Source organism: Gymnoscopelus braueri, assembly GCF_963280865.1.
Source record: "Gymnoscopelus braueri genome assembly, chromosome: 16".
In the NCBI taxonomy this organism is placed as follows: Eukaryota; Metazoa; Chordata; class Actinopteri; order Myctophiformes; family Myctophidae; genus Gymnoscopelus; species Gymnoscopelus braueri.
The window spans coordinates 22,682,324-22,708,702 of record NC_137616.1 but is presented as its reverse complement, the minus strand read 5'-3'; the positions used below and the strand labels follow the sequence as shown (position 1 = coordinate 22,708,702).

The 26,379-nt window shown below is 41.0% G+C and overlaps 1 protein-coding gene across 1 annotated transcript; it reads left to right on the top strand.

The window, feature by feature from the left end:
• The first annotated feature begins 268 nt into the window (after window positions 1-268).
• Window positions 269-25,651, top strand: gnpat (glyceronephosphate O-acyltransferase). The gene is made up of 17 exons (XM_080452521.1): window positions 269-428; window positions 6,133-6,324; window positions 7,033-7,209; window positions 7,322-7,451; window positions 8,790-8,917; window positions 10,758-10,833; window positions 11,359-11,510; window positions 12,405-12,535; window positions 13,122-13,372; window positions 16,175-16,276; window positions 17,021-17,194; window positions 17,520-17,599; window positions 18,283-18,423; window positions 18,841-18,940; window positions 22,070-22,163; window positions 22,461-22,522; window positions 23,610-25,651. Exons 1-17 carry the CDS (start codon window positions 405-407, stop codon window positions 23,651-23,653), a joined length of 2,058 nt encoding a protein of 685 aa, XP_080308647.1. The 5' UTR covers window positions 269-404; the 3' UTR covers window positions 23,654-25,651.
• The last annotated feature ends 728 nt before the right edge of the window (window positions 25,652-26,379 follow it).

Sequence of the window (26,379 nt, the reverse complement as noted above, 5' to 3'; positions counted from 1 at the left end):
CAACACAAATATGGTATTTTCCGTCCGCATACAAATACATATTAATCTGGGGTCTTTGTCATAGTGTTTGAGAACCACTGGTTTAAACAACATAAGGAAGCAATCCCAAATATGCAACTAACAACCATTAAGAAACCAGCCCCCCCCCGCCAAAAAAAAAACGCAACCCGCAACGACCAATAATTAACAAGCGAAAACAAGCCAAAAGACATGGCAACCCTACCGACCACCGTAGTTTAATAAACGCGGAAGTGTTGTTGGGCGTAGACACCGCCCATGTGAATCCAATGAACTACAGATGCTTTTAAATGTGAAATAGCTTCTTATGAGGCGTAAGAACCCTTTGGCAAGTTGACATTCCAGCGAAACAACCTCTACGTTTTTATAAGTCGTGCTGAAGAAGAATGGCATCAAAATCTCCTTTTTCGGTATGTATGTATATGTGCATTGATTGATGGTAAACAAACAGCTATGTTACAATAACAAAACGCTCGCCCCAAAACACAGTCGCCCTGGGGCAAATCCGACGTAACCTCAGTAAAAGGGTGCCTAACCTAACCTTATATTCCTAAAGTTAACCTCAGTAAAACTATGCCTAACCCTAACCTTATTTGTAACCTTATCCTCAGTAAAACAAATACAAGAATACCTCAAACGCTGGTCCGCGAAAGAAAATGGGGTGAGCGTGTATTGGGGCGAGTCTTCCGGGTGATTTGACATTACAGTCAAACACAATGTCTTCATACTTTGCGTGAATGTAACGCGTCAACAGTGGTGGAAGAAGTACTCAGATATTTCACTTAAGTAAAAGTAGCAATACCACAATATAAAAATACTCTGTTACAAGTAAAAGGCCTGCATGTGTTCAAAATGTTACTTGAGTAAAAGTACAAAAGTATTGGCATCAAAATATCCTTAAAGTACCAAAAGTAAAAGTACTAAAATGTTTGAAAATAGCAGATCTACAAGCTCACAACACATTGGGAGCTTGTAGATTAGCTATTTTCAAATAGCCTATAGCAGTGTTGTGTTCTAGTTTTTTTTTGAAGGTATACTATGATTATTCCCTGCCTCCCACACGCACGGCATGCGCGCGTCTATAATTAATTAATGTAAAAAAAAAATCCGCGCGCTTCGCGCGCGTGTGTGGCCCACATGCAATATGCTTTGTACTGATTTTTCTTTTGTACTGATTTTTCTTACTGATGTCTGATCACCTGAGCTCAACCACTTCCAAGCTTAGATGCATTTTCAATGCAACGCAACGATTATTACCATGTAAGAGCGCAAGTATTTCTATAAATAGATGCTGATTAGGCTTATCAGACATAATAGCAGTGTTAACAGCAAGCATTCATGTATCTATTACAGAATAGTATTAACTTGGCATTGAAGACACAAACCGTATTGAAGATTCAAGATTGTTTTTATTGTAAGTCTTGCATACAACCACATAAGAGTTAACATTCTTTTGTTTTGGTTTAGCAGCAATAATAAAGAAATACAAATAACTGAAGAAAAAAATGCATGTGCAAAAAAAGTGGCCCATATGTACACTCAAAAAAAATCTGTCTTTGTATCTTTTGTTTGGGCTCCTCACACATTTCAGCAGCAATAACAAGCAGTGAGAAAAATGTTTGCATTTGCAAAAAAAAAAAGTGCCCTAGCATAAATGGCACTTATAAACATCATCAAATTATGCATACATACCTCCAATCCAACCACGGGTGCCTGTCTTTGAAACCCAGAGCCTGCTCTTCAGTCCACAAAACTGGCCAGCCACTCTTTCCTACAAGGAATAGACATATACATGATTAGATCAAATTATCATTGTATTCTATTGACTACACACACACACACACACATTTGTAATAAATAAATATATACACACACACACACACACACACACACACACACACACACACACACACACACACACACACACACACTTGTAATAAATAAATATATAAATAAATACACACACACACACACACACACACACACACACACACACACACACACACACACACACACACTTGTAATAAATAAGTAAATAAACACGCACACACAAATCTATGATGATAACATTTGTTACATTACATTTAGACATTCACTTACCAAGAGCAACGCTGGAATCGACAGGCTGGTTTTCTTTATTGAGTGTAGTGTCAGCAGATGAGAGCAGAGAGAGAGATTCTGTCCGGGACAGTGGTCGTGTCTCTGCCTCTGGTGCAGCAGACGGAGGCTGTTCTGGAGATGCCTCTGAGATGTAGTGGGGTAGAGTTCAACATCTCTCAATCTCAACATGCCTCTGAGATGTAGTGGGGTAGAGTTCAACATCTCTCAGAATCAGTTTTATTTGTCACATCACAGGTTTACAAAGTAAAAAAGTGGGTGAAATTCATTTTAGTGCAGCTTAATAAAAAACAACACCACAGCAGCCGTAACAGTGGACTGGCACGAACGATGACATGATACAAGGCGGCAACTTCGTTGCCTCTCAATGAAACATGAACAACAAACATACCCATATACCACCATGGCGCTAAACGATCCCTCTTAAGAAGAGTTTTGGATGGGGAGCGGGGGTGGGATAGAATGGGGTACACAGGCAAAAAAAGCACTGCTCGCACGCTCTGCTCCCAGAAGGGGGCATCTTCTTCTCTGCATTTCGCTGGGTGAAAAGTCCAGGTTTTTTGGCTTGGGGGGGTCCAAATCGATCCTAAAAATCCAAAGCAGACAATGTATCTACTGTTTATCCAAATGTGGGCCTTCCAGTCTGTCCATGCCCGCTCTGATCATGGTCAAATAGCCTTGCAGCGCGGTTATGTCGGCGCGAAGAGCACCGGCTCGCTCAGCGGCACCTCTAGCTTCGACCTCCGCACGTGCCAAGATGTTGTCTAGCTTCGTGTCCAAACTACGGACCCTTTCGTTGTTGTTGTCCACCTCGTGCCTAAGTTCAGTGATGTTGCCCAACTTGGCGTCCAGTTTGGGGATCCACTCGGTGATGTTATCCATGTCGCGTCTCAGCTCAGTGGCCATACCCGTCAGAGTAGCCAGCGCTCTGCCCGCCTCCGCTCCGTCCCGGGCAGCTCTCATCTTGGCAATTTTTCGATACACAAGTGTAATGCCCGCTCCAATCAGCAAGAAACCTGTTATCGCTCCAATCAGCAAGAAACCTGTTATCGTTGCTGCGAAGATATATACATCTTCTGCATCCTCAATTTGCAGGACTTCAAAACACAGAACCCTCCATTTGAAGTCAGAGTCACCCATATATCCACTCACATAGGTCCCGTCTGGACAGATTGGCTCGTCTGGGCCAGATTGCCGGGTTGAGAAAATTGTCAATTGCGTTTAACGACCAGTTAATAATATAATCCATGTTTTTTTCCCGAGACTGTTCGCTCGTGCAGTGGAGAGAGGCTGGAAAGTTATGGGGATAGGATGGGAGGAGAGAGGAGAGGGTGCGACTGCCTTCGTCAAGCAGCAGGAGGAACCGCAATCTCAATCTCAACATGCCTCTGAGATGTAGTGGGGTAGAGTTCAACATCTCTCAATCTCAACATGCCTCTGAGATGTAGTGGGGTAGAGATGTAGTGGGGTAGAGTTCAACATCTCTCATCTCAACATCTCTCTTTCCACTCAAAGTTTACCTGAAGCGTGGAAACAAGCAAATGTTTCCCCTCTTCTCAAGGCTGGTGACCCTTGTGACGTAAACAATTATAGACCTATCTCTAACCTCTCTGCCTTGGCAAAGATCCTAGAAGGTCAAGTGTCAAATCAGGTAAAAGTTTTTCTTGATTCGCATTCGATCCTAAATCCCATGCAGTCAGGTTTTAGAGCAAAACATAGTACTGTAACGGCGTGCCTTAATGTTATTGATGACATCAGGGCAGCCTTGTGTAAAAAATATTTTTGTGCTGCCTTATTCATTGATTTGAGCAAGGCCTTTGACACCGTAGATCCTCATGTATTGCTCAAGGTCCTTTCTAATGCTGGTTTCTGTCACAATGTGCTAGGCTGGTTCAAAAACTATTTAGTTGGCCGAACACAGTGTGTTAAATTTGGCGATACTGTTTCCGATTCCATCACCCTTGAGAAGGGAGTTCCTCAAGGTTCCATTCTTGGTCCATTGCTTTTTCTGTTGTATGTCAATCATATTTGCAGTCAATCTAAGCATTGTAAGTATCACATGTATGCTGATGACACAGTTCTGTATTCTTGTGCCCCTTCACTTGACGTGGCAGTGTCAAACTTGGCCTCAGATTTTGTCTCTCTGCAGCATGAATTGGTAAACAGCAAATTGCTACTAAACGGCCAAAAAACCAAGGCCATGCTATTTGCTCCAAATAGTATTGTCATTAGCCCCCCAAACATCACCACCTTGGATGGAGTAACCATCGAATGGGTGGCGCTTTACAAGTACCTTGGGATTTGGTTGGATAACAAGCTAAACTTCAATCACCACATTGATGCCTTGGCTAAGAAGTTAAAGTTCACACTGAGCTTCTTCTATCGAATGAAGTCCTGTTTTTCTTCTGCCTCACGGAAAAGGCTGGTCACTAGCCTTTTTATGTCGCAACTTGATTATGGCGATGTTGTGTACCGATTCGCCTGTTCCTCAACATTAGGTAGACTTGATCCCCTTTTTCATGCTGCATTGAGGTTTATTACCAGCTCTACCTACAGGACTCACCATTGTATTCTGTACTCCTTAGTAGGGTGGTCCTCCTTAGCATCTCGCAGGTTGCTACATTGGTACACTTTTATTTACAAAGCCATTCTTGGTAATCTCCCTACTTATACTTGTTCAAAATTTGAACTAGTCCAAAATTCGCTTAACCTCAGATCAAATGCTTGGATGCGCTACATCGTACCCAATACCAAATCTGAGGCAGGGAAAAAAAGCCTTGCATTTTTTGGGCCCTGGTCGTGGAACGACCTACAGACCAGATTAGAATTGGCTTCTTTGATCCCCCTAGTGACTTTTAAGAGGATTGCCATGGGCACACTCTCCAGCCATTGCTCCTGCTTTGACGAGTAGCAATCGCTGTGATCTTAGTTTATATTAGCGTAGTAGTTTCATGATATATTGTTCTTATTAGTTTTTTATTAGTCTGTTAATGGTTAGCTATTTAGATTCTCTCTGAGCCTCCCTGGTGGTAGGTCTTTCTTGGTATTACGGATGTTATTTGTTTGTCTTTGTCATGTCATGTATTTGTTGTTACTGGCAGAGCTGTGTAACATATATTTGCCTCTTCTCTTGGCCAGTGCACACTCGTAAAAGAGACTATGGTCTCAATGTGTTTTTTTACTGGTTAAATAAAGGTTAAATATATATATATATATTAAAAAAAAGAGGTAAAAGTATTGAAAATTGGAAATACTCCATGTGTTTTTTATTTATAGTTACTTTACACCATGGTGATAGCTGTGTAAATAGCGCTGCACTGTCTGGGTTTAAAGTTGTGCTCAGTGATTTCCAAAACACAGGCTACTGTAACAATCCCTACAGTAGAGGGACACTTTATTAGATGCTTCATGGTACATTACTTTCTTTTTGGAAATTGTAATCAAGAGAAAGCATTACTGTTGGAGCCAACATACAATTTATGTTTATTTAGTTTTGTTTATTTGTATCCATGGTGCATATTGTGGCTTTGTTAATCACCACAGGGTAATCTATCACCAAAGTTGGATAATATACCTCTGGCGAGGGATGATTGACACCAGGTGTGCAATTTGGGGAAGGCTTATAATATGAGTTATTGTCCATCTTTATGGATTTGAATGGTGGAAGCAAGCATCTGTTTGAAATCTTGGATTTAAGATCTTTAATAAATGGATTGACATATCCAAAGAGATACAAGAGCTCTGGACATTGCATTAATTGTGCATGTGTCTGAACTAAAGTCAACCCATGTCGCCCCTTGCTGGCTATAGGTAATTTAAAGTCATCATTACAATATATATTGAATGTAGTAATGTACTGCAACTGTAGGTTCTCTCTTGGACAGTTAGTTCAATTGAGTAAGTACATGCAATTCAGGTATATTAAGAATAAATTGTATTTCCCCCATAATTTTCTTTCTTAAATTTTATATGATGCTTTTGGTTTTCATTTGACAGCATAGGGACCCTGCGCTGAAGAAAAGAGATGACTTTGAGGATATTTTGGAAGAAAGGAGGAAGTCCAGTGATCTGCGATATGCCTTCAGAAGCTACACGCCTCTCTTATACAAAGGAGTGACTCCCTGTCACCCCAGCATGCTCAAGAACATTGTGCTCCAGTCTGACCAGTTGCACTATGTCATCAATCAGGTACGACCTGGTGGGACAAACTAGCATTTAAATATATTGATTAATAGCCAATAGACTGACAGATATAAGAGGAAAAGCCATATTAGTCTAATAAAGAAATTGAAATCTATACAATATATCACATTGGATGAGACTATCGTGCAAAAGAAATCTGTGTGACTAGGTGATGTTCGGTATAATAAAGTTATTGTAAGACAGGCCCCAACAATATTGTAATCTGAACATAGCATCATTTATTCTCTGGATAATTCATCAGTTTTGCCTTGTTATGATGAGCAACATCTCAAAGATCTGTGTGTTTAGGATTATAAGGTACCTTCTCTACAGTGCCAAGCATCAATATCGAAGTTGTGATGATAGTTTTAGTGAACCGCTTGCAAAAGCCACCTGAAGTATTATAATTGTTAAAAGCCTACTTGGTTTAAGACATGTGGTAAATGAACCACTTAAACAGTACTTATTTGACCGGGGTGGCCCGGGGTCTATACCTGATCCGCTCCTTTTTCCCCCTCTACACCAAATCTCTTTGCGGAAAATAGGCCATCTACAAGCTCACAACGCGTTTCAATGTGACGCCTTGTAAGCTTGTAGATCTGCTGTTTCCTCTGAATGTTAGCCTATCATGATACGCACAGAATAGGGACGCTTGGGTTTATGTGGTTACGTCATCCTTAAACTTGCCCTGTGACTCTGATTGCCGTACTAAAGGTGTCTAAGGAAACGGGCACGGCTGCTGATGTGATCCAGGAACAGGCGTCGTCCATCTTGGATGAGATGGCTCACAGCCAGCAGCTCAGCACCGTGCGTTTCTTCGCCTTCGCTCTCAGCAAGGCCTTCAAAGCACTGTTCAGGAGTGTGTGTGTCAATGAAGAGGGTATTCAGAGAGTGAGTATGTGTTACCACCTAAAGTAGATTCAAACCCAGGTATCGTAACATCTACTGCTCATCCAAACACAACACACTAAAGTGTTGCATTATACTCTATGTGTGTTGTCAGCTCCAACAGGCCATCCAAGATCATCCCGTGGTTCTGCTGCCCAGTCACCGTAGTTACATGGACTTCTTGCTCATGTCCTACATTCTGTACACCTATGACCTGACCTTGCCTGTCATTGCTGCGGGAATGGGTAAGAGCAACAGCAGCCCTTAAAAACTCTATACTGACCCCAGGAGATGTGTTGTTAACTTATTAATCAAAGTTACGACAGACAACGACGAGTTATAATCACATATTAGTTTATTTAAATAGTCAGCCATACATAAGCCAATAACACAAGCTGAAGCAGACCGCTGCAGGTCTGCCTAGGATTTTACAGGATTCAGGGTGTCTTTATACATGAGATGAATGTCGTCACAGTGTAATCCAAGTACATTGATTAACGTTATTCGTAGAATAATTTACCCATCTGAGAGCTTTGACCTTTCCAAGTCCATGTCACATTGACTGGTCAAACCGGGAACCCCTGTCTTACATTTGCCAGTTCTTGTCTATACTGTAAGTAACCTGTTGACTTTAGGCTGGGATATCCTAAGGTGCTGTCTCACCATTCATGCATCTTAACTCGTGTGTTCAGGTTCTTATTACTGTGGTGGTCCGTGTATTTTGCAATGAGTCTTTCACAACTCCACGTATGATATTACAATACTGAGCGGACTGGGTGAGAGTTTAGAGTGTCAGTTTGCAGCAGGCTGCAGACTTTCCCGCCTCTGACTCTGTCCTTCTGTCACCCTGTATCTGACACGGCCTCTTACCCAGCTCTCTACTAGTACATTCAAAAAGTGGTAAACTTCATATATAATACTAAAAGACTATAACAGTGTCACATTACAGCATTTCCTGTGAAGTATAAGGAATTTAGAAATATATTTTGCAGTCAATTACATACATAATTAGGAGACCAACTTGAGGGAAAAAAAAACAAGGAAATTAGGTGGATCTCTGGACCCACATAGAAAATGTGGATCCCGGCCCTCATGTGACTGGCCTGTGACATCAGTTGTCTATGATGTATCTACGACATACGATAAAAAATTTAGGCAAGGTTTCAGCGCGGTCACAGTCCCGTTGACTTCTATTATATTAAAGTTACTGTAAATATTAAAAAAAACTGAGTGCATACAGACTGCTAGCCTCCTGCAGAGACAAAACACTTTTTGAGTTAGATGATCCCGTTCTTGTTTTTATGTTGTTTTACGCATTAGGACTATACAGAGCTCAACGTCTTCCCTATGTTGTGTGAAATTGCCAGTTGTTGTTACTCATATAAGATTACAGTTAATTTATAAACATATTTTTGGGCACCGTGACATACCGTAGATTAAATTGTTCAGTGGAAGTAAGCCAGTAATCGTTCAGTAATGATAATTCAGCAGTTTTAAGAAAAACAGAGCGTCTTCCAAAAACACAATAATTTTTTATATCACATTCATAAAATGAATAATATGAATTCACAATATCTCTGCAGATTTCATGGGGATGAAGATGGTCGGTGAGATGCTGCGTATGTCTGGAGCGTTTTTCATCAGACGGTCGTTTGGTGCAGACAAGCTGTACTGGGCTGCATTCTCTGAGTACGTCAAGACCATGCTTAGGGTAAGGATAGCAGGCTGTTTGAAAATTGTTTGTTTCCCAAACACAGGGCTGTGACCAATTTTGGGCACAGTAACTATCCCTTTCCTACAAAAAAAGAGACAAGACAATCTTTCACACAAAAAAGGAGAAATTTTACAAAAATGTAAAAAATAGCAAAAATAGCAGATCTACAAGCCTGTAGATCGTGTATATCAGCTAATGGATTTTTGTAAGTTTGGGTCCTAATTTTTTTGGGGTCTTGAGCTGAAACTATTTGGGAACCACTGTTATACAGTAGGATGATGTTATTTTTCTTGCAGTCTCCTACTGTTGGCTTGAGTTGTATTCACCTGTTTCCTAGGCTGTGTGTTTTCCACTTCCTGTCGATTTGATCCAATGAAATCCAATGAAACTGGTCAGATGACCAATGATATCCAATGAAATCGACAGGAAGTGGAAAACACACAGCCTAGGAAACAGGTGAATATGGGTTAACTTAAAGGTGTAGTGCAGGAAGGTGGAAACATTTTGGCAAATCATTATTTCATATTTTGACATTTTCATTGAATCAGTCTTAAATCAAAACAAAAAACTATGCAGCGTGGTGTGACTGAGAAGACATCTATAGTACTCTCTAGTTAATGTGATACAGTTGGGCCATTATGATAGGTTATAATGTGATTGCTGATCTATTTGTGAGAGAACCTGAAATGCAAGTTGCCAGATAAACACAGAAACTGTGTTGCCGGTATTATACCTAAGGTTGCATTCACACCAGTGGCGACAAAGCAATGGAAGCAAGCGACATGAAGCTACAAACTGACGCCTGACACATGTGTCACTATACTTCAACTTTTTTCAGTGCTTCAGTGACGCAGTGAAGTGTCAATCAATCATATGTTTTTGTTTCACCATTTGCACTACCCTTCTCTCTCCCCACAATTCCTGTGCCAGTCAGTATAAGGAAGTAAAACTCATTCTTGCAGTTAACCACAACCAGTTCCTTTTCATTTACGCAGTGTGGCTTGAGCAACACTTCAACAGCAACTCAAGAGCAATGCAGCTGGTCATGCTTGGTTGTTGTGTAACTTTTGTAACTGTCAGTGTGTGAATGCAGCGTCAGTGTATCCAAAGAAATAGATGAGTCTGATAATGATGGGACCATATGGAAAAAAATATAACTTTATGTTAAGCCAAGCCCTTCTTCCGATATTGATAAATATCACAATATATGTTTAGGCTTGGAAAATCGCCTGTCAAATTGTCTAGCCTAGATAATGTTCATGATATTGTTATTCAGCTGGCATTCTCAAGTATTTAAGAAATATAACTAGGTAATTACTTTGCAATATGGATTTAGAATTAAATGCTGTGATACTATCAAATTGATGCATGCCAGATCTTTTGGTCCCGCGGATTGGAGAGTCCTAGGCCACTGATAATTAAGGAGTAGTCAGAACATTTTATTTTAATTATAAAATATTCATATAAGTACAAATTGCACCCATAAACTGAACTTAATTTCATTTAGCCCTAACCCTCAAATTATTATAAACATGTTGAAAATTATATAATGACTATAATGACATGCCCAAAATAGGGACACCAGCTTGAAATCGGGACACATCGGTTGCATAACTGCCAATACCATTACCAATATACTATTGGTCGGGTTCTACTATTGATCAGTGTGACATGATTAGTTGACCAATGATATTCATGAAAGATTCTCATCAATGTGCTGCTAAACGTGTGGATAATACACAATACATATCTTTATTTTTAATTGTGAAAACACATCAAATGTCAAAACACTTATTGTTTTTTGTTTTTTTTTCCATCTCTGCACCTGACCCTCCAGAATGGATTTGCACCAATTGAATTCTTCCTAGAAGGGACGAGAAGCAGAACATGCAAGTCTCTCACTCCCAAAATAGGTAAGCCTAAACCACATAGCCTGTGCTATTGGCATGTGTCCTTTCAGCTGACCCTTGTTTGACTTAGCATTTAGATTGTAACTACAGTATGTAGCTTAGATGCTTGGAGTGTTACTGCCATAGCATATTTTTGATCTCGTATTACTCAAACCCCATGGCCTCTTGCCCTGTTGGTGTTTGACAATTTAATGTTCATGGAACTTTCCTCTGATTGGGCACTTTTCTAAGTCACTCTGGATAAGAACATCTGCTAAATGCCTAAATTGTATTGTTGGGCAGTTCTGAGCTTATTGTGCATTAGGTAGGTCTCTCTTTCATTTGATGATCAGTTGATCATTTGTGGAGTCTTAAGATGTGGTGATTACGGATTTATCGCATTGAACAAAGCCTTATGGTCTTACTAGTAGTGTGTAATAATACATATCTATTTTCTGTCTTTCATGCGTCATACACCTCATAACTTTGATGTTTTAAAAAAAATCTTAATTCATCTATACATTTCTCTTTGGCTTTCCCTCGCTGTAGGTCTGTTGAACATAGTGATGGAGCCGTTTTTTAAAGGTGAGGTGTTTGACGTCAGCCTGGTACCAGTCAGTATCAGCTATGAGAGGATACTGGAGGAATCGCTCTATGCCAGGGAGCTCCTGGGAGTGCCCAAACCCAAGGAGTCCACCTCTGTGAGTCACTACAGGATCTGATAAATTCACTGTTCTTTTTAATGTATTTATTTATTTTATTGTTGCCAATTATTTGTTACCCCTCTTTCTCGCCAAATTTGTCGTTACGCCAATGAATTCCTCCCCACACATTTCTGTGTTTCCACTGGTGTTGTACCCTACTGGCTCACCTGCCACTGATTAGTCCCCAGTGGGAGGACGTTTGCCTCCGTCCTAGTCCTCCCGTTCAATATTTCCCTCGTGTTCCTTCCCATTTTCACCCTCCAGGTGAAATTCCTTACTGTCAGGTGAAAAGAACCAGCTTTTGACTCCATGTGTATCGGAGGAGATACGTGGTTGTCTACACTCTCCCAGACCAAACAGTAGGGGTATTGCAAAACAAGTAAATTGAAGAATTGTAGAACATTAAATTGTTGTGCTTAATTGGTAGTTTGTTCCAATTCAGTAAAAGATTTAACACACTGATAAAAAATATTCCATATAATATAAGGTCCATATACTGTAATCCCATATGGTGTAACAGTATTTGTGGTTTGGCATACAATCAAACTGTTCTCAACTCCTACAATTGTATCCAGCAAATAAGTAAAACGTATTTTGTGTTATAAACTAGGGGTGTGCCGATATATCGTCCCGCGATATATCACGATACGTTTTCGTGACGATATGTATCATTTTGTTTGCATTAGCTTTTTTCCCCCGCATATATTTTCATAAGCTTTCCCCCCCCCCCATATATTTTCATAATAAAAAAGTGCCATATATCGTATCGTGAGGCCAATATCTTTTTGTTTTTTCTGCGATGATGTGTTACTGTTTCATGAAGTGGTTTGTAAATGTGCTGTATATTCAGCAGCAGTAGTATAATTCAGTCTGTCCATGTCCCCTTTGCAGGGTCTGTTTAAAGCAAGGAAGGTTCTCAGTGAAGACTACGGAAGCATCCATGTGTACTTTGGCCAACCTGTGTCTGTCAGAAGCTTAGCAGAAGGCAGAGTCAAACGCTCCCATTTCAACCTCATGCCAAGGTATGCAAAACACTCTCCAATATCTCCTAGCTGTCCTCTATAGTCTAATGGACAGGTAACATTTGTCTTCTGCACTGTGCACAATCTCCACATTTCTGTGGAGACATTTCAGTTAATTTCATCCAGCTGTTTTTATACAGCAGAATGAAAACTATTCTTTTTTTGAAATATTTTATTGAGTCAAAACATGTTAAGACAATTCCTCAGTAATTTCTTTTGCATTTTTTTTTGGTGCATATAAAAACCCTTCCCCTTTACATAGAAAGGGGATAAACTAAAATAAACTAATTTCATTGATGTATCCGTATACATATCCTTTATGAGGGAACATGAACAAATAATATATACTTAATAAAAAATAAAAATAAAACGATTCTAATGATTATGCTAAATAATTGCGATTACCACAAACAATTGCAATCATACATGTAATCATTGTGATAGGCACACACAGACAGGGCCGATTACAATACCCTGACACGAACGAGTATGCATGTCGGTTGGGTTAAACAACAAAACAAAACGATACATCATGTACTGTGATGACTAAAACAGGTTTTGCTTATGATAAACATCCCTTTTCTAGACACATCCCCAGGAGACCCAGTGATGACACACAGAGCTTTGTCAATGACACGGCCTACAGGCTGGTGCGCTCACAGGAGGAGAACATGGTGCTGAAGCCCTGGGTGCTGATGGCCTCCCTTCTCCTCCAGAACCACTACCAGAGACCCAGGGCAGGGCACGAGCAGGGCATGGCACTGGATGAGCTGACCGAGCACACCCTCTGGCTCCGCGTCCTGGCACGTGACTACGGAGCCTTCCTCCACTGGCCTGGTGAGCGCTGGGGGTTAGAAGAGTCTAATGGTCCTTTGCTGAAAGATGCCACTGTTGATAGATTTTTGTGTTTAGGCACTTTAACCCTGGGATCCCTATTTGGCAGTGGTGGGAAAAGTACTCAAATGTTTTACTTAAGTAAAAGTATCAATACTGCAATGTAGAAGTACTCCGTCACAAGTAAATGTAATAAAACATTTACTTGAGTAAAAGTACAAAAATATTGGTATCAAAATGTACTTAAAGTACCAAAAGTAAAAGTACTAAAATGTTTGAAAATAGCAGATCTACAAGCTCACAACGCGTCGCGATGTGACGCGTTGTGAGCTTGTAGATCGGCTATTTTCAAATAGCCTAGGTATAAAACCGAGCTAAAGTGGTTAATGTGTGTTTTATAATGTAAAACTGTATATCTGCAAAGTAACTAGTAACTTAAGTTTTCAAATAATTGTAGTGGAGTAAAAGTACAATATTTGCTTCTGAGATGTAGCGGAGTAAAAGTAAAAGTATAGACAATTGGAAATACTCCAGTAAAGTAAAAGTAAAGTACCTAAAAAAAGTGCAGTACTTGAGTAAATGTACTTAGTTACTTTACACCACTGCTATTTGGGTATGGTGAACATTTTCAAAATGTTCCACAAATTCTTTCAAAAAACATTTCAGACTAACATTTCCTTATTTTTAATAAAATAGCGAAGATGGCATATATACAAGCTCACAATGTGTCGCAAACCAAGGTTGTAGACCGGATATTTTTGCTGTTTTTCCTTTGTGGGGCTTAAGTGGTTTATAATAGTATACATTTAATGCAGTGGCCATCCCGTAACAGAAAAGTCTCAGTTACGACTGAATTTGTGTGACCTATCATAGCTGTCCTTTAGCACAATGAAGCCTTGCATGCTCCCTTATTTTAAGTCACTCTAAACTAAATACTTACTATGTGAATGTAAACAAGGCAGGCTAGATGTGTGCATAGTTGAGCTGTATTTGGTGTTTGCAGCTCTGGTGGACAAATTAGCAGACAGCGTGACATACATACAGATAATATACAGCCTCATTACAATAGTTTTTACTGCTAAACTTGTGAAGAAAAGCATTTTTAAATGTTGACAGGTAATCGAAAGGCAGAGAGGGCTGTTAATCCAAAGTATTCTTAGTGATAAAACATTTATAAACTATAACAGATTTAAAAACACAAATATTTTGTATACTCATATACATCCCTCATTTTCTTTTAATTTAAAACTACAGTAAGTTTTATGTCTCTCCTGATGGAGGGAGGTAATTGCACCAATGTCCGAACTACAATAAAGATGGTGGCTAGGGTTAGGGTTATCTAATCCAATCTGGTGCGCCGTCTGCTTAAAATAAATGAATCAACAGTGAACTAGACAGTTTCCTACCGACACAGTAGTGAGATCACCATCCACTGCAGATGTACAAGTTATATTGTATTAACATACAGAAGAGATTGGTTAAAATACAAATGTATTCATTAAAAAGCCCAGATTGTAGCTTTGAGTACAAGGAAATCTAGAGATGTGCATAGTTGAGCTGCAGCCCCCTCTAGTGGACAGACTTTCAGACAGAATGACCAACAAATGACAGCCTCATTATGGGCCTTTCAGACATAACGTGACAGCTTGTGCCCTAGAGACTGAGATGTGCCAAACGTGGTTCTTTTCAAGATAGATTGAAGTGCAAATGTTCCCTTTTTTGTGGCTGTATTTGTGCTCGTAGAGGATATGCGATCATGTGATCACGATAAAATTATCTTGAGGGTAAAAAAAATCCTCCATCCAATAAATGTATGGAGGTGTATTTGAATTGTTGGAAGCCAACTATGCAAGTACAAAACAATGACATTTTTGAAAAATAGCCGATATATAAGCTTACTTCACACGTTGAGATTTGCTATTTTCAATGAATGTTCACCCCAGAATAGGGACTCTCGGGTTGATGTGGTTAACAGTTGCTGTTTGAAATTGTGTTGTTAGATTGTGTAGATGAGCAGCAAAGCATAATTACAATAGTGAAACTACTGTAATGAGGCCGTTTGTCTGTGCACAATTAGGGTATAGACTATGGAGTACAGAAGTCCTAACGTCACTCGTTTATCCCCTGGGTCGCGGAAGTAATTTCTCTATGGAGAATAACATTGGGTCATCTTAGAATCGTCTCATATAAGAATTGTGGTCCAAAAATAAACTAACTGTCTCTGCGATATTGTCAGGGACGTGGCTCTGTATCGTTTATGATAGTCAGTCACTAATATTTGATACAGTCTGTTTCTGGCGGAAATGTAACTAATTCGGCGGAAGTAACATTAGCGTTTTCTCACCGTCACTTGATGCTTCATATCCATGAGTCAAACCGCCGGGATCATTTGTTTGTTTTTGGAACACAGTTCTTATTTGACTGGTATTAAACACGTCTATTGGAATTGAGAATGGGGGGGGAAAAAACGCGACCCAGATAGGATGCGTAAATTACGTCAGACTTCGGTGCTCTATAGACATGCACTTTGAGATTCTGTTTATTCCTCAATTTTCACAGAAATGGTTGATACAGTAAGTACATCAAAATGTTCATGTATATCTTTCCCCTGCCTGCCTGTTTTCTAAACCTATCTTCTCTCCCCTTTCCCTCCTGTGTCACTATGTTTCACCCCTCTCTCATGACTTAACATTGCCCTACCTTTCCTCTTCATTCTGTTGGTATCCCACTACTCTGACCAATTCTGTCTCTCCGCTGCTTCTGTCTATTCTCGTTCTTTCTGTCTGTCGTGTCTCTCTCCTCCAGACCATGTTGCTCCCTCTGAAGTGGTCTCGTCCAGTCTGGCCCTCCATCGAGGTCTGGTTTCTGTCGTTGACGGCCGTGTCCTCCTGGCGCTGGGACAACCAGGTGTGTATATTATTAGGCTCTCTGTCTGCACTCTCTGTGCTGCAGAATTAATAGAATAGAGAACGTTTTCTTTGTGGTATGGCTCCTGGCTACCATCACTTATTTGTGTCAATAAAATTCATTTTTCAGAGAAATGTGATTCATTTTGGGCTCAAATGATAATAAATCAGTTTTATTATAAGAATATGTATGAGAATAGAAACTTTGTCTACACATTTCCTGTGACATAATTGAGCAAGATAGAAATTGTGATTAATTTTGTTTCCTATATCTGCTGACAACGTACCATGGCGAGTTTTGAAGAAAGGTTGGCTGAGGAAGTTAGGCAATACAAACGCCTGCATTATCTCTTCACGGAGAGAGATAAAAGTAGCACACTCTTTGTCCACTGAAAAAATGGTCTTTCATCAGAAATGGCACAATGTCCGAGACAAATATGTCAAAGTGCGTCGGTGGGTGATGGAAAACAAAGAATGGAGATCCAGGTAGAAAAATCACCGTTCCATCACTGTATACAGTGGGATCTAACATTCAGCACTTCAAAGCAGACCGAATAGAAAACATTTTCGTCCTCACTGAAAAAAATCGTATTAATCTTATTTTGAATTATGCTGCCAGTTTTACTGTGCATTTCATGTATCTTGTCCATTTCACTGTGTGTATATCCCATGCATTGATGAGACAATTCCACTGATATTGCCTCCGAAGACAACTGAAAAATGACTTTCACCTTGACTTTTGCAGGAGGTCAGGGAGGAGCGGGGCAGTGTGGCATTGTCACCAGCCCAGAAGAGGAGCTGTTTAGTCAGGCGGTCACAGTACTGTCCTGTGTCTCCTACAGGAACCAGGTGTTGCACGTGTTCCTCCGCCCAGCACTCCTGGCTACGGCCATCCACACTGCTTCCTCCACCCACAAAGGTGAGGTGGACAAACACACAGAGCTGCCTGCTTCTTGCCTGTTGACGACCAAGGCAGCATTGTTGTTTTCCTTCTTCCTCTATATTATGTTTGAGGCATTCCTGTTTAGTTAGACAATGTAGTTTGGAGGGGTAAATCAAATCTTGGATAACATCAAGTTCTGTGAAAGAAAGTATATTTGAAGTCAAAACTTGGGTCTGATTCATAAATTGAGTGAATTAAATTAATTCACAAGCTGGGCTAAATCATCGGTTTCTACAGTGTTTTGAATTGATATTTTGTCTTTTAACATTTTAAGGTAACTCTGAATATTGTGTGTTTTTAGAGGAAGTGTTCAACACGTTTAGCTTCCTGAGAAACATGTTCTCCAATGAGTTCATCCTTTGTCCTGGAGACACTGTGCAGGTAATGCAACTTTTTATTATCCTTTTGTTCAGTTTCTGCTTTTTAGAGAATGTTGTTCAACGGCCCATAGCTGGCAGTAGAGGTTGAGGACTCAAGTCACTTAGACTTGTCTTTAGCCACAGCTTTTGAACGTCACTTGAAAACAACACAAGTACTTGAGCCTCGACTGAGAATTAATCATTAATGACTTGAGACTTGAATAGGCTGTGTGCATAACTGTAGTCCCAGTTTTCAGAAGGTGGCATACAGTACCTGTTTCCTTTCCCAGTTCAACATCGTTTGATTGCCTCAGCAGCTGATTTTAATTGGAAACGCATGTCAAGGTATTATGTATGCTTCTGGTTCAAACCTGCTGCCAAACCAAACAAACGAAGCTATGGGAAATTGAGCTGGAACAGGAAACGGGTATGCCACCTCCTGAAAAGTCGGATTACAGTTATGCACAGAGTCGAGTGCGGTGTGTGACTTGTCTGCCTGGCAGTGCTGTGAACTTTTGACTTGCTGAAAACTTATATCTATTCCTGCCACACACACACACACACACACACACACACACACACACACACACACACACACACACACACACACACACACACACACACACACACACACGCACCACTTTGATGGCACTTGCTTCAATACACACACACACACGTTTGAATGTTCTTTTTTTCTGACTGCAGGATTTTGAGGAGGCTTGCTACTTGCTGTTGAAAACGGCAGCACTGCAGGTGTCACAACAAGAGCTGTTGGTGACAGAGAAAGGACGGAGAACACTAGCGTTCCTCACCGCCTTGTTGGATCCCTTCCTACAGGGATACCAGGTGACACACACACACACACACACACACACACACACACACACACACACACACACACACACACGATGCATTGCTATGTTGTGAGCTTGCAGATTTGCTATTTTCTACTATAGTTACTATTTTCGCAGAGGGGACTAACAATTTGGTCCAAAATAAATCTATAATTTTAGGCGATTTCCTCAGTCAATTTGGCAGTGGGCATACCTGAAAGTCCTGAAAATATACCTAGATTCACCAGTAAATGGATACTCAGGTGGGAACAACTACCACTCAGAGTCAGTACCGGCCCTATTCAAGCACTTGACACATGTAGAAAAAGGTTTGTGTCTGCATTTCACAGCAGTAGACCTCAAGAGGGTGCTGTCATCACATCATTTGTGCAGACGTTGAACAACTTTGGGTGTGTGTGTGTCTGTCCAGGTGGTGTGTCGGTTCTTGTGCGAAGAGGCCACTGACAGTTTGACAGAGAAGCAGTTTGTCCCTGCTGTTCGAAGCTTCATGGTTAAACTCATAATAGCAGGTACTGTCTCAGTTTCTCCATACTCTCTCTGTCCTTCACTGCCGTGCTGTAATGTTCTCAGTTTCAGCCGGGGCCTAGCGGGCTCAGGCCTGGTTCAGGCCAACAATTTATGCAAATTGATCAACAAAAACAAAGCACAATTATTATTATTACTATTACTACTATTATTATTATTACTATTATTATTACTATTATTATAATATTTTTTTACACTAATACAGTTGCAAGCACTGAGTGAAAATGTTGAGTACTCAAACAGGGTCTAGCACTCCAAATCAGTACAATCCATCAGCAATGCAGAGAGAAGCCACTCACAGCAACCTAAAAAATATAAAGCCATTTACAGTACATGTCTAATAGGTGTGCCATTTTTCTGTTGTAATAACTAGAAGTTCGGGCCGCTGCGCGGCCCTCACATCTAGCGTGACGCGTCGTACACTTCGCATCGCAGATCCACCTTACAGCCACCTCACAGTGTGAGCGAGAGTATTGCGTGAAAGTAGGGCAAAGTCGTTTATAATTGTGGGACATGGCAACACTGTGGTGAAAAGTAAGGCAAATTCGCTTATAATCAGAGGACATGGCAACACTGAGTGTCCTGTGCTCCCCTCTGTCTCTGTCCCTGTGTGTTTGTCCCCCTGTCTGTCCAATAAGGTTCGGTCCCACATAAAATTGCCTAGTTGGGTTCCACCTAGGGCCCAGGTAGAACCCACCTAAAGCCCACACGGGAAAGCCCAAGTGGGCCCATATAGTTCAGCCCACCTTGAAACCATATGGGTCCCATGTCAGCCCCACATAAATTGCCAAATTGGGGCCCACCTAGGGCCCAGGTAGTACCCACTTAAAGCCCACATGGGCAAACCCAGTTAGGACCCACCTCAGTCCCACATAGAGTTGCCTAGTTGGGGCCCACCTAGTGCCCAGGTAGGACCCACCTATAGCCCACATGGGCAACCCAGTTAGGACCCACCTTGGTCCCACATAGAATTGCCTAGGTGGGACCCACCTAAGGCCCAGATAGAACCCACTTATATCCCACATGGGCATCCCAGTTGGGACCCAAGTGGATCCCGCTGACATTGCCGACATGGGGCCCATATGGTTTAGCCTACCTTGAAACCATATGGGACGCAATGGGCGTGCTGGCTGGGTAGGCTGGCGTGAAAGTGTATAATATTTAGAGAAATTGAAAGTTTCAAATAGGGAAGTAGTAGTAGAAGTAGTGAATTAGCAAACTGGAGATTTAGTGATTTAGACAGAATGTTTCCTTTAGCCTCATTGTGTGCTAATGCACGCAACTGTTAAGGCAGGTTTAATTTTTGTTGTGTCTCATAACATCCTTTGTCCGTAAACAACATAGGCGACCCGTCTGTGCCTTGACTTCACCCGGCCCCCCGCCCCTTTGCCTGCAGTGTGTGTGTGTCTCTCTCTCACACACACACACACACACACACACAACACGGAGAAGTTCTACAGAGTTCGAATGAATAAGATAATATAACAGCGTATCCGCGCGCCTGGTGTAGCCGGTATCATTGATAATCACTTGGATCTAAACAAACGCGCTGTGCGCACCACGCATACGCTCGCTATGAAAAGTCTGGTGTAGATCGATCGGCCGTGTTGTAACCCCCCCCCACCCCCCGAGTATTTTTTTCTCTCCGTGTCTGTGTCTCGCTCTTTTGTAAATCGAATGCTAAAATTGCCATTTGAATGTAGTTTAAAAAAATATATATATTTTTTTTAATGTAATTTTAATTTTATTATTGTATTATAATTTTTTTCCTGACCTACCAATGCGAAAACAAATGCTTTCATCATGTTTCCCCCTATAAACGTCACGTGAAAGTTACGTTTTAGAAACTTTAATAGTTATCACAACAGCGAACGCTGAAAATCAGCTGTGCAGCCTGTGCTTGTCCTGTCTGTCTGTCTGTGCAGTCATTGCGCACAGCTGTGTGTCTTCCTTCATCATCTCTCTCTCCCCCTCCCTCCCTCCCTCCCTCCCTCTCTCTCTCCTTCTTTCTCTCGCGCTCTCTCTCTCACACACACACACACACACACACACACACACACACACACACACACACATGCTCTCCTTGTCTCTCTCTCTCTCCCCCTCCCCCTCCCTCCCTCCCTCCCTCTCTCCCTCTCTCCCTCTCTCTTTCTCTCTCTCTCTCTCTCCCTCTCTCTCCCTCTCTGTCTGTGCTCACTATCTCGCAGATGATTGGCTGTTCAAAACGGAACACCCGGAAGTAAATTGCGAGATGAAATATAGAGCACTTTATGATTATTATAAAAGGAGACACATGTGAAGGTGGAAAATAAAATAGAAGTACTTCTATACTTTTGCATGAGCGATTTTTGTAGCAAGTTGGGAGAGAAGTGGAGCAGTGCTTTGGCCGTGAGTAGTACCTAAGAGGTTGAGGTTCCAAAAGGGACACCTCTCCATTTGTGTTGTGAGATATTGCAGGGTTCTATTTCAGACTGTGTGAATGTATGTGTAAATGGAAATATAACACAAGTGTGGTTGCACAACTGAAACGGTGAAGGAAAGTGTGATAATAGTGAGGTTTATTAACTACTTGGTGGAAATGAAACTGGGAATGTGTGTGTGTGTGTGTGTGTGTGTGTGTGTGTGTGTGTGTGTGTGTGTGTGTGTATAGCATGTGTGTGCGTTGCCTGCATTTAACGATGGAGCCACTGTGTCACAAATAAACTCACCTGCTAGAACCAGTGTCTGATATGAGAAGATGATTCAATTTCACACATGACCATAAATAAACATTATGTGACGGTCTCTCTCTTGTCCTCTCTCTTTCACTGTTATCTCTCTCTGTCTCGCACTCTCTGTCTCTTGCATACGCACTCTTTCTCACTATCTCTCTGGGTCAGGCCCGGGCTCATTACTGTATTACGAACAGGTTTGGACTCGGGCTTCAACTCACTCGGATCGGTCCGGTTTTAATTTATTGGCCTGTGAAGAATTCTACTGTGCCCCTCGTGCTCTCTCTTAATCTTTCTGTATGGTTGTTCTTTTCAAATATGTCTGTCGGTCTGTGTCCTCCATAGGACCTCTTCCTTTCACAGAGTGTACATATAGTGTGTGTGTGTGTGTGTCTCCCCCAGGTGGTCTGAGGTACAGCGAGGTGTTGTCATCAGACCTCCAGAAGAACGCACTGGCTGCTCTGCTGAGGCTGAATGCCGTACGGAAGGTCAAAGGGTGCGTAGCCTTCGGTCATGCCTGACTTTTTTCCCTCTACACAAAATGTCTTTACTGGAAAACACGCTCACAATGCGATGCGTTGTGAGCTTGTAGATCTGTCATTTTCATTGAATGTTTGCCTGTCTTCACGAAATATGCCCAGAATAGGGCCGCTACTCGCTAGGGTTCAAGTGGTTGAACTGCCACACTGATTTGGCCTCCCAAACTAAAACTGTAGAGCTTTGCGAATTTGCAAATACATTTTTTTCTTTTTTCTGCCGAAAATAATCGTGTGCTTCAATATCATTACTTTAGATCGGACCAGGTGACTTTGAAAGTGAACAAGATTATGGTCAACTCATTGGAAGACACCCTAGGTAAGAGCAAAAACACCCATGTAGCATTAGTTTGACCATTAACGTGTTGCACTGACTTTGTCTTGAGACTTAATAGTGTGACTTTTATCCTCACAATGATGTTGTCAGAAGGACATTTATTCCATGTAGTGTAAAATAGTACGGCCAAATGCTTAACTTGGAGGTACTGCAAGCATTGCATTCAAAAATACATATAATGGCAAAACTGAGGGACACAATACAGTTCAAAATGTCCATTCTTTTGTTGTTCCTTTGTTGCTGCCTTACTGTACATGCCAGCCGGCACAAGTCCATTCTTTTCCAGTTTGGCTAGTTGTTAAAGCAGTGGAGATATAATTGAGTATTGGGTTTAGCAGCTGCTGCTTTAACTCACACTATGGAAAATGTAGCCTGGGTAAAAGCCTGCAAGATCCAAGATACAGCTTATTATGCTGTGTGGCAATTAAACAAATGGAATCCTTTTAGTATCATAAAGTGAGAAGTTACAATGAATATAATAACTAAACCAAGAATTTAATGCTTCTGTCAAACACAAGCTGCTGGAGGATCACTATAATTATATACATGACTTTTGAGTTTCGTCATTCTCACATATCAGAACGGAGTGTTAACAGAGTGTGATTAGCAAATGATTCCCTGCACAATTTGTGTTGTGCTTTCCAATGTCACTAGTAAATGGACCACATTCAAGTATTTGAGGATCGTTGCTCTCTATCTCCCTCCTTTCCACTTAGCAATGAGATTTTCTTTTAGGCCATTTTCATTCCGAGCACCTTTTCCAGCTCCTCCTCGCAGAAATGCCATAACGTTTGTGGTGATGGTATGATCAAACACTGTGTGTCTCAGCCAGTGACGGGAACCAACAGTTTCAGAATCAAATCTGTCACAACCTTATACCTTCTGATGTGTCAGCTGTATTGCCTGGACGAATAAAACAATCTCACCTCAGCACAGTTGAGGCCCTAAATGTTCCATCTCCTATTCTCTATCTGTCCTCTATTCTTCCTCTCTCTCCATTTCTCTTATATTGCCTTTTCCCCTCTCTCTCTCTCTCTCTCTCTCTGTCGCTCTCTCTCTCTCTCCGCAGGAGGTAAACTTCCCACCCAGAAAGCTGTCCTCGCTCGCCTCTAATGTAGTGGCACCGTGGGCTAGAAGGAACTTGGGAGAGTCAGCTCTCTTTGCCTCTATTAGCATAATGCCACATTTTCCACCAACGTTCCCAGCGCAGCACAGCTCCACTCGGCTGATTAGAGGCAGCGTGTCTCTTTGCTACTTTATGAAAGGGACTTCACAGAAGACTCTGGAGGTCTTCTCTTCTCTTCTCTTCTCTTCTCTTCTCTTCTCTTCTCTTCTCTTCTCTTCTCTTCTCTTCTCTTCTCTTCTCTTCTCTTCTCTTCAGTTAGTTTTCTTGTATTTTATAATTCTGTCAAACACAAACGTTTATCTGCCTTTTCCTGTCTAACAGAATGGTAAATAAGGCCTTGGAGAAAGTCTTTGACTAAGATCTTTGGCTGAAAACAGTGTTTGAAATGAGAAACCTTTTACAAAGGTTCTCCAAGTGCCAACTCCATTTAAAGCGGATGATATGTTTCTTCACTAACACTCCCCTGGCCGTACCCAGGCCTTCGTCTGAATGTAATTCCCAGAGACTGCCGTTATGAGCGTGATTCCACTGCTTTCTGTCAGGGGCTTTGTTTAATTTTTGTTTCTCCATTTTGTATGGCACTCTTGTATTTATTTCTGCATTCGAATTTTGTGTGGACTTCTCTCTTAACTTTCAACACCTGTTGCCTTGTCATTGTTTTTTTTGTTGGGGGGTGGGTCATGTTCTCTGGATCCAAAGAGGGATGGTATATTTGGCTATTTGCCTATTGTAAAACTGGGTTGAATGGTTTCTTTCCCAGTCTCTGAAGACCTTGTCAAACTTGAAAAAAATGAAGGGGTTTATTTTTTAGTTGAACTTGCCAAGCAAAAAAGGTTGAGTAAGAGATTTACCCAATGAGTGGGGGCCAGATTCAGGACTGGTTTGAGGCTGAAGAAAAAAAAGAGATGGAAATTCTCTTCATGAACTCATATTACATGCTTATAGCATATTTCTGTACTTGCCAAGTCTTCTTATATTACTATACTTGTCTTCTTACACAAGAGTCCATTTTGTGTGCCAGGTATTCAGGTTTACATTCCATCCCAACACTAAACCAGCTATTTCACTAATTTCTAACTTATGGTTGTGTCCGCTGGTATAGAGTTGTGTTGGCATTTGTCTGCAGATGTCTTCAAGCATCTGCCTATTCCTATGGTCACGTTTTCTAGACGCGTAACACGAATTGAGATTAACAGCCTTACGTGTGCGGCAGCATATATTGGGTGGAAAAACTTGAGTGTGCACTAACTCTGCCAAAAGCAAACACACAATATAATGAGCTAAATGGATTTGACACATCCGTTTACATACTGTATGTATTTTGTTTTTCTTTTTACAAGGGAGTTAATGAAAACCTCACAAGATGGCGCCACCTGTCCATTGAACTCAATGGACTGGGGGGGGGGGGGGTTGGTCACTGTTCTAAATACCATGAGTTGCAATTCTTGCTTGTGGTAACTGTGTGTTTCACCTGACAGTAGACCTTTGTATCACTTGTGGCAATTGATTGTGTTCTTGTTTTTATGTAACATTGGCATTACTTTCAATGGTGTGAATCCCTGACATGTCATGCTGGAGATCTAAGCCTAAAACCATATTTTTAAGAACCAGGATTACCAAACTGAAGAGTTCAATTTTAAAATTAAACTTGAAATGTTTCCTAAATAAATGTTCTATTAAAGCTTAGGGTATATGAAAGAGATATCGGGCTGTGCAATTCTGTTCTCTTGACATCCCTTTCAGGCATAACCAGCCAAAGAAGAAGAAATCTAGCATCATGTTTCTTTAGCTTATAGCCTCTCTACTGTCTGTGGTGCTTTTTTGGTTAAAGTACCGTAATTCTAATATTGTTGACTTCTTTTTTTTTAACCACAGCTATATGTTTGATATGCGTGACGGTGCGTACATGTGCTGTTAAAAGTGTGTGTGGATTCAGAAGTACTGAATAAGAAATGTAATGTGTCAATAAAGTTTTCTAATATACAGTACATTATGTCTGCTCTGTGGTTAAAGAGCGTTAAGGATGGTGAATTCATCCTTTCGCTACTTGTTTTTTTTTAAAGGTGAACCTATTACTGAGAAAAGGTACAGTACTGTAATGATCACTTGCCTAATTGTATCAATGTGCACACAATCACAAGGAACTATTTACTACTGTATACTTACAAGGCAGGTACAGAGAAGCCCATGTTATTCCTGCTGGAAAAATGAATCGAAACGTAATAGACTACCACCCCCCCCCCCACCCCTTCTTTTCCCTAATGCCCAGAAGTAAGAATATTCACAGATTTGGAGTCATTAGTCAGTCATTATGATTAGACGGTGCCAACTGGTTTATTATTCTTTCAAAATGCAATAGCTTTTATGTTTTATCTTTTTATTTCTTAAATCCACTTTTTAATGGATAAATGGTTCACAATCCCTCATGAGTCTTTAAAAAAAAGTTAATGCCCCTGCTTTTGCGGCCCCCTCCTGGCATGCATCTACAGTATATTCAAGTTGAGTGTATATTATGCATCTTCGTCTGTGTTCCCTGTGTGTAATCGTAGTTCACAGCCTTTGTCAATCTTTCACAACACACAGTATTCTGTAATAAAGCAGAGCGGCCTTAAAGTTATACAATGCAGAATCCCAAATAACGATTTTTAGCAACCTCTGCTGGTCACTACCGTCACTGCATACAATTTCCGTAATCCTCGATTACCCAGAATTC